The 16,715-nt window shown below is 50.1% G+C and overlaps 1 protein-coding gene across 1 annotated transcript; it reads right to left on the bottom strand.

Moving 5' to 3' along the window:
* Positions 1-2,345: 2,345 nt before the first annotated feature.
* On the bottom strand, positions 2,346-16,390 carry LOC143285684 (uncharacterized). The gene is made up of 5 exons (XM_076593082.1): positions 16,360-16,390; positions 14,935-15,296; positions 14,388-14,489; positions 9,065-9,270; positions 2,346-7,737 (listed from the first exon to the last, which is right to left on the bottom strand). The coding sequence occupies exons 2-5, from the start codon at positions 15,220-15,222 to the stop codon at positions 2,880-2,882; spliced, it is 5,454 nt and encodes a 1,817-aa protein (XP_076449197.1). The 5' UTR covers positions 15,223-15,296; positions 16,360-16,390; the 3' UTR covers positions 2,346-2,879.
* Positions 16,391-16,715: the final 325 nt, after the last annotated feature.

Below are 16,715 nucleotides of genomic sequence, written 5' to 3'. Positions count from 1 at the left end.
GTAATTCATGTAGAAAACTGTCATCATGCTATTGCCTCCAACCCTTTGGGCACAATGCTCGGCTGGCAATGAGAAGCTGGTCTTTGGTCTTGCTGATGTGAAGCACCAACAGGTAAGGAATCTGGATAGATGGTCAGTGCACTGGGTTCCAATTCTGACATCAACATACTCATCCATCTTTGGGCCCAGGACTAAGATGTTGAAAGCTTGCTTTTGAACTGAAAACTTGTGCCTGGAGCTGAAATGATGTAAGCTATTGCTTCTTGAGTGTTCTGTTTAGGGTGGGTGTGACATAGGGCAGGCAGCCTTATTCCCAAATGTATAATCCACACTGAGTCTTATTCCTATTTGGTTTGGAGAGATAACACAAGCTTAGACTCGCATCTTGGAAGTAAGTGTTTCACTGGAACATGTGAAAACGTCTGCATACAAACACAACACAACACAACACAACAGTGAGGACTATGGATGCTTTCACTTGGTGGTGGTGTAATTGGAGTTGTGATTTAGAGGAATGGCTTCATCAGATTCTCTCTTATCAGTTATATCAGACTCCCAGATTCTGCCTTCACAGATTGTCTCATTTTGTTTTCACAGTTTGCACGAAGGAAGACAAAGACACAACCTTCAAAAAAATATATATACAAAAAAGTAATAGAAATAAATACATGATTAAAAGTGTCATGACTGCAGCTTGACAAAAACTGAACCAACAACATTCTGTCACAACGAGAATCAAACAGGTCAGATCCATAACGCTCACCCCTGCCAAGAGACTAGAAACAAAAATATTCATGCTACAAAAACGAACCCTAAATGACTGTCATGAACGGTGAGGTGGGAGGGTCACTGACCACGGACAAATGGATGGGCAAATGGACAGACAGATACTGAGACAGAAATACAGACAGACAGTCCGGAACGAGGTTTAGTCTCTAAGAGATAGACAGAAAGACAGACAGGAAGGAGGCTGAACGTAACTACCAGACAGACAGACAGACAGAAACAAAGTCCAGAACGAGGTCTACTGTCTCTATCAGACAGACAGACAGTCCAGAATGAGGTCTAATGTCTCTACGAGGCAAACAGACAGACAGACAGTCAGGAAGGAGGCCAAACGTCTCTACCAGACAGACAGGCAGACTGACAGAAACAGTCCGGAAAGAGGTCTAACGTCTCTAGCAGACAGACAGACAGACTGACAGAAACACAGTCCAGAAAGAGGTCTAGCATCTCTACCAGACAGACAAACAGACTGACAGAAACACAGTCCAAAAAGAGGTCTAACATCTCTACAAGACAAACAGACAGACAGACAGAAACACAGTCTGGAAAGAGGTCTAACGTCTCTACAAGACAGACAGACAGAAACACAGTCCAGAAAGAGGTCTAACATCTCTACAAGACAAACAGACAGACAGACAGAAACACAGTCCAGAAAGAGGTCTAACATCTCTACAAGACAGACAGACAGACAGACAGAAACACAGTCCGGAAAGAGGTCTAACGTCTCTAGCAGACAGACAGACAGACTGACAGAAACACAGTCCGGAACAAGGTCTAACGTCTCTAGCAGACAGACAGACAGACTGACAGAAACACAGTCTGGAACGAGGTCTAACGTCTCTACGAGACAAACAGACAGACAGACATAGACAGGAAGGAGGCCAAACGTCTCTACCAGACAGACAGACAGACAGTCAGGAAGGAGGCCAAACGTCTCTACCAGACAGACAGACAGACAGACAGACTGACAGAAACACAGTCCGGAACGAGGTCTAACGTCTCTATGAGACAGACAGACAGACAGACAGTGAGGAGTGAGGCCTAACGTCTCCACCAGACAGACAGACAGACAGACAGTGAGGAACAAGGCCTAACGTCTCTACCAGACAGACAGTGAGGAACAAGGCCAAATGTCTCTACCAGACAGACAGTGAGGAACGAGGCCTAACGTCTCCACCAGACAGACAGACAGACAGTGAGGAATAAGGCCTAACGTCTCTACCAGACAGACAGACAGTGAGGAATGAGGCCTAACGTCTCCACCAGACAGACAGTGAGGAATAAGGCCTAACGTCTCCACCAGACAGACAGTGAGGAACAAGGCCAAATGTCTCTACCAGACAGACAGTGAGGAACAAGGCCTAACGTCTCTACCAGACAGACAGTGAGGAACAAGGCCAAATGTCTCTACCAGACAGACAGTGAGGAACGAGGCCTAACGTCTCTACCAGACAGACAGTGAGGAACAAGGCCAAATGTCTCTACCAGACAGACAGTGAGGAACAAGGCCTAACGTCTCTACCAGACAGACAGTGAGGAACAAGGCCAAATGTCTCTACCAGACAGACAGTGAGGAACAAGGCCAAATGTCTCTACCAGACAGACAGTGAGGAACGAGGCCTAACGTCTCCACCAGACAGACAGACAGACAGTGAGGAATAAGGCCTAACGTCTCTACCAGACAGACAGACAGTGAGGAATGAGGCCTAACGTCTCCACCAGACAGACAGACAGTGAGGAATAAGGCCTAACGTCTCTACCAGACAGACAGTGAGGAATGAGGCCTAACGTCTCCACCAGACAGACAGACAGTGAGGAGTGAGGCCTAACATCTCTACCAGACAGACAGACAGTGAGGAATGAGGCCTAACCAGACAGACAGTGAGGAACGAGGTCTAACGTCTCTACCAGACAGACAGACAGTGAGGAGTGAGGCCTAACATCTCTACCAGACAGACAGACAGTGAGGAATGAGGCCTAACATCTCTACCAGACAGACAGTGAGGAATGAGGCCTAACCAGACAGACAGTGAGGAGCGAGGCCTAACGTTTCTACAAGACAGACAGAGAGTCCAGAAGGAGGCCTAACATCTCTACCAGAGCATGGCCTGAGTCTCCTCCGTGTCAACAAACAGCTCCTCGTGATGCGGGTCAAACCCGGACGTCTGCGTCTCAGTGCTCACCCCAACCCCCACCACACCATAGCCATAGCCAGAAGCCGACCCCCCCTGGTCATCCTCCTCCCAGTGGAGGGGGTGGGGTGGGGTGAGGAGGACGCTGGTGGTGGTCTGGGTGTGGGTGTCGGCCACAGCCATCCTGAGGTCCTCCGACAGCTCCTCCGTGGTCTGCGTCTCCATGTTGTTCATGAGGAAGGTGAGGAGGTCGTCGGCCGTCTGCGTGTGCATGTCCATGGCAGGCACCCCGGACAGGAGGTCTGTGTCCGTGGTGGATGTGCTGGTGGGTCTCGACTGCTGCAGCCCCGCAGGGGGGCTGGCACAGCACAGGTCCATGCTCATGTCCCCCACCTCCCCCTCCAGACTGCTCACGTCGTCACCAGGCATCAGGTCCATGGAAGCAGTGCCCACACAGTGTGTGGGGGTGGGGGGCAGGCCTGGGTGAGCGCAGAGGGAGGACAGGCCGGGCGGGGGTGGGGGCAGACACCCCCCTTCCTCCTCCCCCTCTCCTTCCTCCTCCTCCCCCTCCCCTCCTATCGTCAGCTCCAACCCGCCGTGGGTGTGGGTGTGGGTCTGGGTGTGGGTGCTAGCAAAGAAGTCCTCGGTGCCCGTGCCACAGTCGGAGAAGCTGAGGTCCGAGTCGAACGAGTCAAACAGCTTGGGGGCCGAGCCGGCATGGGGAGGGGAGGAGGGGGGCAGGGAGGAGGCTTCAAACTGAAGGTCAAACACCTGTGACCCTCCATGTGTATGGGTGGCAGTGTGGAGGTCAGAGGTAGAAGTTGAGGGTGCGAGCCCCTGACTGGTCATGGTGGTGGCGTTGTTGTTCTCTGGCCGGCAGTGGAAGTGGGGCATGGTGGTGGTGGTGCTGGAGGAGGCTGCAGCGTGGTCCCCGTCCCCCCCTCCTTCCCAGGTGAGGTCTGCATCAAGGTTCTCCAGGAGGCATCCCAGCACGGACGTGACCGTCTGCACACCAAAGTCAGCCGTGCATGGCTGACCAGCGTCCAGTGTCTGCACAGCCAGGTCAGCAGTGGTGGACAGAACGTCGTTATTGTCGTCAAACGCCGCAGTCTGCACCCCAAACTCCGCAGTGAACGGGTACTGGAAGTCCTGTGGGGTTTGAACCCCCAAGTCGGCCCTGTACTGCGACAGCAGCTCATCCAGCTGGGGAGAGGAGGACAGGCTGCAGGGAGGGGGTGAGGGGGCAGTGGGGGTGGAGGAGGAGGTGAGGAATGGGTCCCAGACGTGGGGAGGGCGTTCTTGCTGGGGGGGCGTGGCAGACACGGACAGTGAAGGGTTGTGCAGGAGTGGAGGGGTGGTGGCCGCACTGCTCCCCCTCCTCCTTGTCCTCGGCTGTCCCTGGCTTCTGCTGCTGCTGCTGTGTCTGTGGTGACTGCCCGTGTCGCGGCTGTGTGACTGCTCCACCGCATGGTCAGTCCAGCCTGAGGTGGCTGCTGTTTGTTGCGGAGACTGCTGAGCTGGAGTCTCTGCAGCCATGCTGACCTCCTGCATGCACCCCCCATGTCCCTCCTCGCCCCCCTTCCCTCTCCTCCCCTTCTTCCTGCGGGGGGAGCTTGACTGGGTCTGCGCCTCCCGGGATCGGGTGGATCTCTTTTTCACCTGACGACTCCCACCATGCGCAGGCCACCCAGACGCGTCCTCAGCCACCCAAGGTGAAACAACAGCGGTGGCATCCCCAGAGGTTTGGGTCTGGGCGGCCATTGTGCCCAGCTTGGGGCGATGGATGAGAGTGACGGAGGTCTGTATGCCCCGGGAAGCCACATCAGTGTCATCCGGGGGGCAGGCTGCAGAAGCCGCCTGTGTTCCAGTGGAGCTGGTGCTGGTGGCTTTGTTGAGCAGGATGTAAGGGAAGGAGGTCTGGCTGGCCGTGTGAGTAGCTGACGGAACACCTCCACCACCACCACCACTACCACCCCCCACACCCCCCTCGGACTGACCCTCACACAGCCTGACCACGTCCAGTGAGAGCGGGGCATGGTGGGGGTGGGCAGTGGCCTGAATGGCCATGTTGACCATGTGCACCTGGCCGCCTCCTGTCTGGATGGCCACGGCGCAAACCTGTCGCTGCTCCTCCTCCCCCAGCCCCTGTCTGGCCAGGTGCAGCATCCCCTGTGAGTCAGGCAGGGGTGCGGCCAGCTGGGTGGCGTTGTGTGTGGTCTGCACGCAGGTCTGCACAGCCGTGTGCGAGCTCTCCGCCCGCACCTGGCTCTGGCTGTGCCCGTACACCTGGGTGCCTGCGTGACAGGTGGGGGCAGGGGTGGGGGGCGGGGGGTGAGCCCCCCAGCTCACCTGCGTGGCCATGTGCACCACCGGCGCCTGAACCCTGCCCCCCACACCTCCCACAGTGGAGCCCATGCTTGTCTGACATGCCACGGCGTTCACCCCCCCGCCTCCTCCCCCCTCTGCGGTGGCCTCTGTGGCGTTGTTGCTGTCGGCTGTCTGCAGCCAGGATAGTGGGGGGCTGTGGAGCACCGGGGGGCCTGCCCCACCATCCTGCACTGCGTACACCGGCCCCCCAGACCCCGCCCCAACAACCACCAACCCACGCTGGCATTTGGGCAGAATGGGGCGCAGCTTCTTCTGTCTCCCTGCTCTGCTGTGCGCTGCAGTCTTTGCTGGTGGTGTGCCACTGATGAAGCCAATGTTCTGCTCTGCTGGCAATGTCTTTGCCGGTGATGTTCCGCTGATGAAGCCAATGTTCTGCTGTTCTCCTGGCAATGTCTGTCCTGGTGATGTGCCGCTGATGAAGCCAAAGTTCTGGTGTTCTGTCTGTGCCAGTGGTGTTCCACTGATGAAGCCAATGTTCTGCTCTGTAGGCAATGTCTGTGCCGGTGGTGTTCCGCTGATGAAGCCAATGTTCTGCTCTGTAGGCAATGTCTGTGCCGGTGGTGTTCCGCTGATGAAGCCAATGTTCTGCTCTGTAGGCAATGTCTGTGCCGGTGGTGTTCCGCTGATGAAGCCAATGTTCTGCTCTGTAGGCAATGTCTGTGCCGGTGGTGTTCCGCTGATGAAGCCAATGTTCTGCTCTGTAGGCAATGTCTGTGCCGGTGGTGTTCCGCTGATGAAGCCAATGTTCTGCTCTGTAGGCAATGTCTGTGCCGGTGGTGTTCCGCTGATGAAGCCAATGTTCTGCTCTGTAGGCAATGTCTGTGCCGGTGGTGTTCCGCTGATGAAGCCAATGTTCTGCTCTGCTGGCAATGTCTGTCCTGGTGATGTGCCGCTCATGAAGCCAAACTTCTGCTGTTCTGCAGCCAATGTCTGTGCCGGTGGTATTCCGCTGATGAAGCCAATGTTCTGTTCTGTAGCCAATGTCTGTGCCGGTGGTGTGCCGCTGATGAAGCTAATGTTCTGCTGCTCTGCAGGCAATATCTGTGCTGTACCAGTGTTGACTATAGTGGTGTTAACGTATGACTCTGTACTGCACACATCTGAAACACTGCCTCCTGTTGTGGGGTGTGAGTGTGTTGGGGCGCTGCTGGAAACATTGCACTGTGATGCCGAGAGGCTAGCACTGACTGACAGGGACACTGCTGACTGGGAACAAATCGCTTTGGGCTGTGAAAGGGGAACAGTGGACAGGGACTCAGCTGATGACAGGGACACACTGGGGGCACTGAGGTAGACGCCAGGTGCATGCGACGAAGGCTGGGACACCTGTGGTGTGACGAGGACCACGCCTGGTATTCTGAGGGCCACCTCTGGTGGCCCCCTGAGCGGCAGGCTGGACACACCTTTGGCACTGGTGAAATACACAGACAGGGGTGGTGAAGCCAGGGACAGGGGTGGAGTGCTGGCAGCAGTCAGGATCCCTCGTGGAGCGCCATCACCGCACACACCTGGTGCACACACCCGACTGGGTGCATCTGAACTGGCCGGCAGTATCACAGGACACACAACACATGTAGTATCTGAACTGGTTGGCAGTGTCACAGGACGCACAACACACGGAGCATCTGAAGCCACTGACGACACACATGGTGCACGCACCGAACTGGACGCACCTGAACTGGCCGGCAATGTCACAGGACGCACAACACATGTAGCATCTGAACTGGTTGGCAGTATCACAGGAAGCAGGGCACGCCCATGCACACCTGAACCGGCTGATGACACACCTGATGTGCTGGTCTGATTCTGTGGCCTGGCTAAGGTGGTGATTGTGGAGACCATCTCTATTGCACGCACCGGGCTGGGTGCACCTGAACTGACTGATGACACACCTGCCGCACGCACTGGGCTGGGTGCACCTGAACTGACTGATGACACACCTGCCGCACGCACTGGGCTGGGTGCACCTGAACTGACTGATGACACACCTGCCACACACACTGGGCTGGGTGCACCGGAACTGACTGATGACACACCTGTTGTGCTGGGTGCACCTGAACTGACTGATAACACACCTGCTGCAAGCACTGGGCTGGGTGCACCTGAAATGACTGATGATGCACCTGCTATACTCATTGGACTGGGTGCACCTGAACTGACTGATGACACACCTGCTGCATGAACTGGACTGGGTGCACCTGAACTGACCGGCAGTATCACAGGATGCACAACACGTGATATACCTGATGCACCTGATGTGTTGCATTGATTCTGCAGCCTGGATAATGCGGCGATTGTGGAGACCACCGCCGATGTGGCAGGCAATGTGACGGCGACTGCCAGGGACACACAGGACTTGCCAACTGTGGACGAGGCGACAGGTGGGGTTGACGAGGTCGCTACACCGGACTCCTTGGACTTCTGCACTGGCCTGCACACAGCACAGCAATGGGCCAGTGTCTGTCGGAGTCATCAAATCAATGGGTACTACCAAACCCACAAAACTTGTCCACACACAGTCACCAAATCAATGGGTACTACCAAACCCACAAAACTTGTCCGCACACAGTCATCAAATCAATGGGTACTACCAAACCCAGGAAACTTGTCCACACACAGTCATCAAATCAATGGGTACTACCAAACCCACGAAACTTGTCCACACACAGTCATCAAATCAATGGGTACTACCAAACCCACGAAACTTGTCCACACACAGTCATCAAATCAATGGGTACTACCAAACCCACGAAACTTGTCCACACACAGTCATCAAATCAATGGGTACTACCAAAACCCAGGAAACTTGTCCACACACAGTCATCAAATCAATGGGTACTACCAAACCCACGAAACTTGTCCACACACAGTCATCAAATCAATGGGTACTACCAAACCCAGGAAACTTGTCCACACACAGTCATCAAATCAATGGGTACTACCAAAACCCAGGAAACTTGTCCACACACAGTCATCAAATCAATGGGTACTACCAAAACCCAGGAAACTTGTCCACACACAGTCATCAAATCAATGGGTACTACCAAAACCCAGGAAACTTGTCCACACACAGTCATCAAATCAATGGGTACTACCAAAACCCAGGAAACTTGTCCAACACATATCTCCACACAAAGCAGTCATCTGTTCGCAAACATAGACACACACACACGTTCTAAAATGTGCACATGCTTGCACACACACACACACACACACACACACACACACACACACACACACACACACATTACAAAACACACCCTCCCCGCAAAAAAAAACCCCTGAATACGAGGAACAAGAATGGGACAGACCCTGGAACATGAAATGTGAATTTGGAAACAGTGCAAAAGACAGTTAGGCAGCCCCAGTTTCACACAGAGGAATCTGTTGTGACAACACACAACACAGTATAATACAACACAACACAACAGAATACAATGCAATACAACACAACAGAATACAATGCAATACAATACAACACAATACAATGCAATCCAACACAACACAATACAATACAACACAACAGAATACAATGCAATACAACACAACAGAATACAATGCAATACAACACAACACAATACAATGCAATCCAACACAACACATCACAACACAATGCAATCCAATACAACACAACACAACACAAGACAACACAACACAATGCAATCAACACAAGACAACACAACACAATCCAATCCAACACAACACAATCCAACACAACACAACACAACACAACACAACACAGCCCCCTCCGCACTCACTTCTCAAACTGCGGGGGGACAGGGTGCCGTTTGCGTTGGCAGTGGGTGAGGAGGGAGCGACGACTGGGGTACTTGGAGGGGCAGCTGCTGCAGGCAAAGGTCAGGCCGCACTCCCGCTCGTGGTGCTCCTGGTCTCGCCTCCAGCCGAACCGCTTCTCGCACTTGGTGCAGGCAAACCGCTTCTCATCGTGCGTGTTGACGTAATGCTGGGGCAGGGGAAGAGACGAGTCACACATGTAGATGCTTGTAGGGAGAGATTCAGTTTCAGTTTCAGTTTCAGTTTCTCAACGAGGCGTCACGGCATTCGGACATATCCACGTACGCTACACCACATCTGCCAGGGCAGAGGCCTGACAACAGCATAACCCAATGGGCTTGTCAGGCCTTGAGTGCATGCTTATATGTGTGTACCTATCAGAGTGGATTTCTTTTTCTTCTTTTTTTTCTTACATAATTTTGCCAGAGGACAACACTCGCTGCAATGGGTTCTTTTTCAGTGCGCCAAGTGCATGCTGCACACAGGGCCTCCGTTTATCATCTCATCCAAAAGACTAAACGCTCAGTTTGATTTTCTGGTCAAACTTGGGAGAAAGGGCGAGAGCAGGATTCTAACCCATACCCTCACGGACTCTCTGTATTGGCAGCTGAGTGTCTTAAAAATTAGCAGACCGTGGTTTTGATCCTCGGACCTCTAGGTTATAGGCACAGCACGCTTCCGCTGCACCACATGCTACTTGTAGGGAGAGGCAAGTCACACATGTGTATGTGGTTGTAGGGAGAGGCAAATCATACATGTATGTGGTTGTAGGGAGAGACAAGTCACACAGGTATGTGGCTGGAGGGAGACACAAGTCACACATGTATGTGGCTGTAGGGAGAGACAAGTCACACATGTATGTGGCTGTAGGGAGAGACAAGTCACACATGTATGTGGCTGGAGGGAGACACAAGTCACACATGTATGTGGCTGTAGGGAGAGACAAGTCACACATGTATGTGGTTGTAGGGAGAGACAAGTCACACATGTATGTGGTTGTAGGGAGAGACATGTCACACATGTATGTGGTTGTAGGGAGAGACAAGTCACACATGTATGTGGCTGGAGGGAGAGACAGTCACACATGTATGTGGTTGTAGGGAGAGACAAGTCACACATGTATGTGGCTGTAGGGAGAGACAGTCACACATGTATGTGGTTGTAGGGAGAGACAGTCACACATGTATGTGGCTGTAGGGAGAGACAAGTCACACATGTATGTGGTTGTAGGGAGAGACAGTCACACATGTATGTGGTTGTAGGGAGAGACAAGTCACACATGTATGTGGTTGTAGGGAGAGACAGTCACACATGTATGTGGTTGTAGGGAGAGACAAGTCACACAGGTATGTGGCTGGAGGGAGACACAAGTCACACATGTATGTGGCTGGAGGGAGAGACAAGTCACACATGTATGTGGTTGTGGGGAGAGACAAGTCACACAGGTATGTGGTTGTAGGGAGAGACAAGTCACACAGGTATGTGGGTGTAGGGAGAGACAAGTCACACATGTATGTGGCTGTAGGGAGAGACAAGTCACACATGTGTGTGGTTGTAGGGAGAGACATGTCACACATGTATGTGGCTGTAGGGAGAGACAAGTCACACATGTATGTGGTTGTAGGGAGAGACATCACACATGTATGTGGCTGTAGGGAGAGACAAGTCACACATGTATGTGGCTGTAGGGAGAGACAAGTCACACATGTGTGTGGTTGTAGGGAGAGACAAGTCACACATGTATGTGGCTGTAGGGAGAGACAAGTCACACATGTATGTGGTTGTGGGGAGAGACAAATCACACATGTATGTGGTTGTAGAGAGACAAGTCATGCATGTAAGTGGTTGTGGGGAGAGACAAGTCACACAGGTATGTGGCTGTAGGGAGAGACAAGTCACACATGTATGTGGTTGTAGAGAGACAAGTCACACAGGTATGTGGTTGTAGGGAGACAAGTCATGCATGTAAGTGGTTGTGTGGAGAGACAAGTCACACAGGTATGTGGCTGGGGGGAGAGACAAGTCACACATGTATGTGGTTGTGGGGAGAGACAAGTCACATGTATGTGGCTGTAGGGAGAGACAAGTCACATGTATGTGGTTGTAGGGAGACAAGTCACACATGCATGTGGCTGGAGGGAGACACAAGTCACACATGTATGTGGCTGTAGGGAGAGACAAGTCACACATGTATGTGGTTGTAGGGAGAGACAAGTCACACATGTATGTGGTTGTAGGGAGAGACATGTCACACATGTATGTGGTTGTAGGGAGAGACAAGTCACACATGTATGTGGCTGGAGGGAGAGACAGTCACACATGTATGTGGTTGTAGGGAGAGACAAGTCACACATGTATGTGGCTGTAGGGAGAGACAGTCACACATGTATGTGGTTGTAGGGAGAGACAGTCACACATGTATGTGGCTGTAGGGAGAGACAAGTCACACATGTATGTGGTTGTAGGGAGAGACAGTCACACATGTATGTGGTTGTAGGGAGAGACAAGTCACACATGTATGTGGTTGTAGGGAGAGACAGTCACACATGTATGTGGTTGTAGGGAGAGACAAGTCACACAGGTATGTGGCTGGAGGGAGACACAAGTCACACATGTATGTGGCTGGAGGGAGAGACAAGTCACACATGTATGTGGTTGTGGGGAGAGACAAGTCACACAGGTATGTGGTTGTAGGGAGAGACAAGTCACACAGGTATGTGGGTGTAGGGAGAGACAAGTCACACATGTATGTGGCTGTAGGGAGAGACAAGTCACACATGTGTGTGGTTGTAGGGAGAGACATGTCACACATGTATGTGGCTGTAGGGAGAGACAAGTCACACATGTATGTGGTTGTAGGGAGAGACATCACACATGTATGTGGCTGTAGGGAGAGACAAGTCACACATGTATGTGGCTGTAGGGAGAGACAAGTCACACATGTGTGTGGTTGTAGGGAGAGACAAGTCACACATGTATGTGGTTGTAGGGAGAGACAAGTCACACAGGTATGTGGTTGTAGGGAGAGACAAGTCACACATGTATGTGGTTGTAGAGAGACAAGTCATGCATGTAAGTGGTTGTGGGGAGAGACAAGTCACACAGGTATGTGGCTGGAGGGAGAGACAAGTCACACATGTATGTGGTTGTAGGGAGAGACAAGTCACACATGTATGTGGTTGTAGAGAGACAAGTCATGCATGTAAGTGGTTGTGTGGAGAGACAAGTCACACAGGTATGTGGCTGGGGGGAGAGACAAGTCACACATGTATGTGGTTGTGGGGAGAGACAAGTCACATGTATGTGGCTGTAGGGAGAGACAAGTCACATGTATGTGGTTGTAGGGAGAGACAAGTCACACATGCATGTGGCTGGAGGGAGAGACAAGTCACACATGTATGTGGTTGTGGGGAGAGACATCACACATGTATGTGGCTGTAGGGAGAGACAAGTCACACATGTATGTGGCTGGAGGGAGAGACAAGTCACACATGTATGTGGTTGTAGGGAGAGACAAGTCACACATGCATGTGGCTGGAGGGAGAGACAAGTCACACATGTATGTGGTTGTGGGGAGAGACAAGTCACATGTATGTGGCTGTAGGGAGAGACAAGTCACACATGCATGTGGCTGGAGGGAGAGACGTCACACATGTATGTGGTTGTGGAGAGAGACAAGTCACACAGGTATGTGGTTGTAGGGAGAGACAAGTCACATGTATGTGGCTGTAGGGAGAGACAAGTCACATGTATGTGGTTGTAGGGAGAGACATCACACATGTATGTGGTTGTAGGGAGAGACATCACACATGTATGTGGTTGTAGGGAGAGACATCACACATGTATGTGGCTGTAGGAAGAGACAAGTCACACATGTATATTATTGTCATCAGTAAGGGGCTTTAGTAAGTGATATCCAAATTACATTAAATCAAAACAGGTACGACAGAACACAACCAAAGTGACTCAGCAGTAGTGCAGGGACTCCTCTGGTGTGTAGCCTACTGGCAACCTAACAATGATAATTCCCTGTGAACTGCCAATGCTGGCATTGCAACAGACAAACCCAACTATGCCTGTGTATGAGAGGAATTGGAGTGAGCAGCATAGGAGTAATGCCACTGCAACAGTGAGTGGAGATAGTGGGGCAGGAAAAGGGTTGCTTATGATTCCCCGTTCTAAACACACCACAACTACAAACAGATGTGTTCTATAAGCATAATTTCCACACCTTTCCTGAACCAATTTAGATAAAACGCAATATGCTCAATAGTTTCTGTGCCTTCAAAAACTTGTTACACACAGTTACACACACAGACTGACATACATATTCTAAAATCCCATGTTTTGCCTAAAACTTGTTCACACACACATTCTTCTTTTTCCTGCATTCAAGGGCAGCAACTCCCATCCTATCCACTTGTACAGATGTGTGAGTGTGCAGCTCATGCATGTATTACTATTTTTCCTCTGTTGTTATGACCATATTTCTCTTATAATAATATCAATAATAATAGGTATAAATCATAATGCACTCTACCTCCTTAGCACTGGGGCCAAGAGCGCTAACAATCAATCAACAGCAATAAGTTGAAGGAGAAAATGGACACAAAAATTAATAACATTTGACTCGATATATGAATAATCAAAGACTTGTAACAATAAGCATGGCAAGTCGAACATGTCAATCACTCAATGACAAACACACACACACACATGCATGCATGCACAAACACACACACACACATGCATGCATGCACAAACACACACACACACATGCATGCACGCACAAACACACACACACATGCATGCATGCATGCACAAACACACACACACCAGTCCAAGGGTTGTGCTGGCTCAGAGGACTCTCTGTGATGGAAATCACGGCTGGCCCACACCGCAACACACCTTGCAAAGAATTGTTCTCTCTCATTGGCCACAGGGCATTAGTTATTCAAAGGAGGTGATAAATGGACTACAGTGTGTGGCATGCAATTAACACACATCAAAGAACCCACAACAACAAAAGAGTTGTCCCTGGCAACATTCTGCAGAAAGATGCACAGTAATATACTTGTGTATGAATGTGCCTGATTGAAGCCGGACTGAATGACACAAGAAACGAAAAAATGAGCACCTGAAGGCAGCTCTGAGTCGTCTCTACCCAGGTAGGCAGCCTGTTGTGCAACTGACTCTTCATTTGTAAAGTACTTAGAGTTCGGTCTCTGATCGAAGGCAGGTGCTATACATGTATCAGTAATAACTAATAACAATAATAGCACTCACATATCTCAGGTGTTCCAGGGTAGAAAACCAGCGTTGCTTCAGCATTGAATTGTACACGCAGTCTGCTTGGGGGCAGTGGAAATGGTATTCCTCACCTTTTTCCTGGAGAAAAGAAATGTTTCCTTTCTGCAGTCCCTGCCTGGAAAACATGATTCTCAAAACCACCTTATCTATATGTGTATACACAATGAAATAAAGTTCTAGTAAAAATGTAACACTTTCATCATTACAATCAAAACAGCTTGCTTTACATGTTTTCAGCTGTATGATGATTGTAAATTTAAGGGCATTAAATATTGCAGTATGAATCTTGTGTTTACAAAGTCAATCACAGAATTGTGCAAAACATTGACACAAACATACTTTGATTAGTTTAAAGGTAACGAGATTTATAAATGTCCATTTAGAGAACTGAAAGCAGTCCATGAAAAACCATATCATAATTGTAGCCAGTACTCCAATAGTGTGTTAATTCACACTTTATGCATAATTAGCATATTGAATTAAGCTGAACACAGCCAGGTGATATGAAGGTCTCTGAACTCACCTTGGCAGCGGCAGTGGCACAGGGGTGGGGGTGCATGGTGCTGACATGCTGTGCCAGACTTTTCTGCGTCTTGAAGGGGAACGCCCGGCATCCCTGCACCGGGCACATGTGCAGAGTGGAGGAGGAGGGGGAAGGGGAGGTGGAGGGGCCGGGGGGGCTCTTCAGCCTCAGTTCCTCCGCCAGGGGGCAGACAGTCACCACCTTTGTGGCGCCAGCCTCCCTGACGTACTGGTGGTCCGTGCTGGAGGGAGGCGGGGAGGTGTGGGGGTGGTTGCTGTCGTGTTTCATGGTGTCTCTGGCATCTTCCAGGCATCCTCCTCCTGACTGATGTGCACTGCTCTGGAGTCACCCGTCATTGTTTTCTGCACAATCACAGAGAAAGAACACTTTTCTTTTCCTTTTTTTCAATTTATGAGGGTAAAGAAATAAACACAATAAGACTTGGTTACATATGCTACATGGCCTGTGAAAAGAAAACTGAAGAAGAATGAGAGAGAGAGAGAGAGAGAGAGAGAGAAGATACAGAGAAAGAGAGATCAATACTGATGCTTATGATACTAATAATAATCATGTTATTTATAATGCACTGTACCTCTTTAATACATAGTCTAAGAGTGCTCACAATCGATATCAATATAGGGAAGAAAAACTTGTTACGAAAATTACACTCTGTTGGGAACAAGATTCAAAGACATATTAATCCAAGACGATTGGTATGTGTCAGTTACTCAGTAACAAAGTACACACACACACACACACACACACACACACACACACACACATGTATGCATGCATGTGCCCTTGCAGTTGCGTGTGTGTGTGTGTGTGTGTGTGTGTGATGTGTGTATGCAACTGCAAGTGCACATGCATGCGTACATGTGTTTATGCTGTGTGGTACGACTTATACAATCACAGTATCTACTTATGCCTACCTAACTTGCAAGTAACCTTATAAATATCTACACCTGTATAACTGGAATCCGTTCTAGTTTGATGCGCTGTGCAGTGTGCTGTATATCTTTATATAATTACACACGATATATTCTATCTTTATCTCCGTCTTGCCATTCCAGAATAGCAGTGGGACGTGGCAATTTATGATTTAATAACATTGCCAAACACATACATGTGTAAACAAAGACGACAGCCTGTACGAGCGAGACAGGGATGAAGTCATAACTCTTCTTCACTGGGTCTTGTTTAAGTTCATGATAAATATCGTTATTCCAGACAACGCCGCTTGCTGTCTTGACGACAGACTCCGTAGAAGTTCTAACGAGCACATGCATGATATAATTTAACACCTTCACACACAAGATTTTGGACACAGAAAAAAATCACATAATTTAACAGGCGCTTGTCTTGTTTCATTCGTGCAACTGATTTCTGCTCCGTTTCCACAGATAAAATAAATAAATCACTCACTGGAAAAGAAAATTCCGGCAGACGATTGTTGCCTCGTCTATCGTTGACAGTAACTTCCCCTTGTAAACGACGTAAAACCGGAAACTTTCGGTAATAAGATTCAAAAACTTTAATCTGTAAAGATTGTTGTAATTATTATCGGTATAGTGTGTGTGTGTGTGTGTGTGTGTGTGTGTGTGTGTGTGTGTGTGTGTGTGTGTGTGTGTGTGTGTGTGTGTGCCCCAGTTGTTGTTTTTTTTGTTGTTGTGTGTGTGTGTGTGTGTGTGTGTGTGTGTGTGTGTCTGTCTGTCTGTCTGTCTGTCTGTCCGAGTGTCTCAGTGTCTGTGTGTGTCTGTGTCTGTCTCCGTGTATGTGTG

This window comes from Babylonia areolata, chromosome 9 (genome assembly GCF_041734735.1).
Source record: "Babylonia areolata isolate BAREFJ2019XMU chromosome 9, ASM4173473v1, whole genome shotgun sequence".
NCBI classification, from domain to species: domain Eukaryota; kingdom Metazoa; phylum Mollusca; class Gastropoda; order Neogastropoda; family Buccinidae; genus Babylonia; species Babylonia areolata.
The sequence above is the reverse complement of the archived record's forward strand: the minus strand, read 5'-3'. Positions and strand labels throughout refer to the sequence as shown.